Source organism: Salvelinus fontinalis, unplaced genomic scaffold (assembly GCF_029448725.1).
Source record: "Salvelinus fontinalis isolate EN_2023a unplaced genomic scaffold, ASM2944872v1 scaffold_0314, whole genome shotgun sequence".
In the NCBI taxonomy this organism is placed as follows: Eukaryota; Metazoa; Chordata; class Actinopteri; order Salmoniformes; family Salmonidae; genus Salvelinus; species Salvelinus fontinalis.
In genome coordinates this window covers 165,001-168,177 of record NW_026600523.1, presented here as the reverse complement: position 1 = coordinate 168,177, position 3,177 = coordinate 165,001, and the positions used below count along the sequence as shown (strand labels likewise).

Genomic DNA, 3,177 nt, shown 5'->3' with positions numbered 1-3,177 from the left:
TCACTCTCCTCCCTCTCCTCACTCTCCTCCCTCTCTTCCTCTCCTCCCTCCTTCTCCTCACTCTCCTCCTTCTCCTCCCTCCCTCTCCTCACTCTCCTCCCCATCCCTCTCTTCTAGGTGGTGTATAACATTCAGTACATCGCCAACTGTTTCCGGGAGCAACGGGCGACGTGTGCTAAAGGGGCGGAGTGGAAGAAGGTTGCCAAGGTGATGGACCGGTTCTTCATGTGGATCTTCTTCATCATGGTCTTCCTCATGAGTATCCTCATCATCGGCAAGGCAACTTGACGGAGGGAGGGAGGGAGAAGAGGAATAGAGGGAAGAGGGAGAGAGGAGAGGAAGAGATGGAGGAGAGGAAGAGAGGGAGGGAGAGAGGAAAGGGAGAGGAGATGGGGACGGAGGAGAGGGAGGAAAGGGAGAGGAGATGGGGAAGGAGGAGAGGAAGGAGAGGGGAGAGAGGAAGGGACAAGACGAGGAGAGGGGGAAGGAGGAGAGGAAGAGATGGAGGAACGGAGGAGAGGGAGGAGAGGGGAGAGAGGTAGAAGAGGGACAGAGAGAGAGAGGGAGTGTGACAGACGGAGGATAGAAGGACTAGGGAGGGGGATGAGCCTCAATTCCTCGGGGCAGGAACTCTACAAGGTGTTGAAAGCCTTCCACAGGGACGCTGGCCCATGTTGAGTCCAACGCTTCCCACAGTGTCAAGTTGGCTGGATGTCCTTTGGGTGGTGGACCATTCTTGATACACACGGGAGACTGTTGAGTGTGGAAAAACCCAACAGCTTTGCAGTTCTTGACACTAACCGGTGCGCCTGGCACCTACTACTACACCGCGTTCAAAGGCACTTCAATATTTTGTCTTGCCCATTCACCCTCTGAATGACACACAGACACAATCCATGTCTCAATTGTCTCAAAATCCTTCTTTAACCCGTCTCCTCCCCTTCATCTACACTGATTGGTCGGCCGTCTCCTCCCCTTCATCTACACTGATTGGTCGGCCGTCTCCTCCCCTTCATCTACACTGATTGGTCGGCCGTCTCCTCCCCTTCATCTACACTGATTGGTCGGCCGTCTCCTCCCCTTCATCTACACTGATTGGTCGGCCGTCTCCTCCCCTTCATCTACACTGATTGGTCGGCCGTCTCCTCCCCTTCATCTACACTGATTAGTCGGCCGTCTCCTCCCCTTCACCTACACTGATTGGTCGGCCGTCTCTTCCCCTTCACCTACACTGATTGGTCGGCCGTCTCCTCCCCTTCACCTACACTGATTGGTCGGCCGTCTCTTCCCCTTCATCTACACTGATTGGTCGGCCGTCTCCTCCCCTTCATCTACACTGATTGGTCGGCCGTCTCCTCCCCTTCACCTACACTGATTGGTCGGCCGTCTCCTCCCCTTCATCTACACTGATTGGTCGGCCGTCTCCTCCCCTTCATCTACACTGATTGGTAGGCCGTCTCTTCCCCTTCATCTACACTGATTGGTCGGCCGTCTCCTCCCCTTCATCTACACTGATTGGTAGGCCGTCTCTTCCCCTTCATCTACACTGATTGGTCGGCCGTCTCCTCCCCTTCATCTACACTGATTGGTCGGCCGTCTCCTCCCCTTCATCTACACTGATTGGTCGGCCGTCTCTTCCCCTTCATCTACACTGATTGGTCGGCCGTCTCCTCCCCTTCATCTACACTGATTGGTCGGCCGTCTCTTCCCCTTCATCTACACGGATTGGTTGGCCGTCTTTGTAAATAAGAATTTGTTCTTAACTGACTTGCCTAAAAAGAGTAATTGATCCATTGTCAAATGCACCGTTAAATTAATAAACAGTTTAAAGTGTTTTTTTTAATGTGAACCGTTTGTGAACCTGTTTTTGCGCCTTGCGCCTTGGGCCTTGGGCATTGGGCCTGGGACCTTGGGCCTGGTCATCCGACTCCAGAGCCCTTTATTGCAGAGGTATGTTAATGAGGTGGGAGGTTTTCTATTAGCCACGTGGCTGAAATATGGTGCGGTACGTTAGGTTAAGGGTTAGGGTTAGTTAATGGTTAGGGTTAGTTAATGGTTAGGGTTAGTTAAGGGTTAATGTTAAGGTAAGAGTTAAGGGTTAGGGTTAGTTAAGGGTTAAGGTAAGGTTTATGGTTAGGGTTTAGAGTGGGGAGGTGTCTGACTGTATGGAGAGAGGGAGGAGAGGAGGACCAGCGTGGGGAGGAGAGGAGGACCAGAATGAGGAGGAGAGAAGGACCAGAGTGGGGAGGAGAGGAGGAACAGAGTGGGGAGGGAGGGAGGGAGGGGAGGAGAGGAGGACCAGAGTGGGGAGGAGAGGAGGACCAGAGTGGGGAGGGAGGTAGGGGAGGAGAGGAGGACCAGAGTGGGAGGAGAGGAGGACCAGAGTAGGGAGGAGAGGAGGACCAGAGTGGGGAGGGAGGTAGGGGAGGAGAGGAGGACCAGAGTGTGGAGGAGAGGAGGACCAGCGTGTGGAGGAGAGGAGGACCAGCGTGGGGAGGAGAGGAGGACCAGCGTGGGGAGGAGAGGAGGACCAGCGTGGGGAGGAGAGGAGGACCAGAGTGGGGAGGAGAGGAGGACCAGAGTGAGGAGGAGAGGAGGACCAGAGTGGGGAGGAGAGGAGGAACAGAGTGGGGAGGGAGGTAGGGGAGGAGAGGAGGACCAGAGTGGGGAGGAGAGGAGGACCAGAGTGGGGAGGGAGGTAGGGGAGGAGAGGAGGACCAGAGTGGGGAGGAGAGGAGGACCAGAGTGGGGAGGGAGGTAGGGGAGGAGAGGAGGACCAGAGTGTGGAGGAGAGGAGGACCAGCGTGGGGAGGAGAGGAGGACCAGAGTGGGGAGGAGAGGAGGACCAGAGTGGGGAGGGAGGGAGGGGAGGAGAGGAGGACCAGAGTGGGGAGGAGAGGAGGACTAGAGTGGGGAGGAGAGGAGGACCAGAGTGGGGAGGTGTCTGACTGTATGGAGAGAGGGAGGAGAGGAGGACCAGAGTGAGGAGGAGAGGAGGACCAGAGTGAGGAGGAGAGGAGGACTAGCGGGGGGAGGAGAGGAGGACCAGCGTGGGGAGGAGAGGAGGAGAGGAGGACCAGAGTGGGGAGGAGAGGAGGACCAGAGTGGGGAGGAGAGGAGGACCAGAGTGGGGAGGAGAGGAGGACCAGCGTGGGGAGGAGAGGAGGACCAGCGTGG

The 3,177-nt window shown here is 56.6% G+C and overlaps 1 protein-coding gene across 1 annotated transcript in view; it reads left to right on the top strand.

The window, feature by feature from the left end:
* LOC129845468 (neuronal acetylcholine receptor subunit alpha-9-I) overlaps positions 1-295 on the top strand; it is a 38,529-nt gene extending 38,234 nt beyond the window's left edge. Inside the window, exon 7 of the mRNA XM_055913414.1 lies at positions 118-295. Within this exon, the coding sequence (XP_055769389.1) occupies positions 118-288 (171 nt within the window). The 3' untranslated portion in view covers positions 289-295. The remainder of the gene's footprint in view (positions 1-117) is intronic.
* Positions 296-3,177: the final 2,882 nt, after the last annotated feature.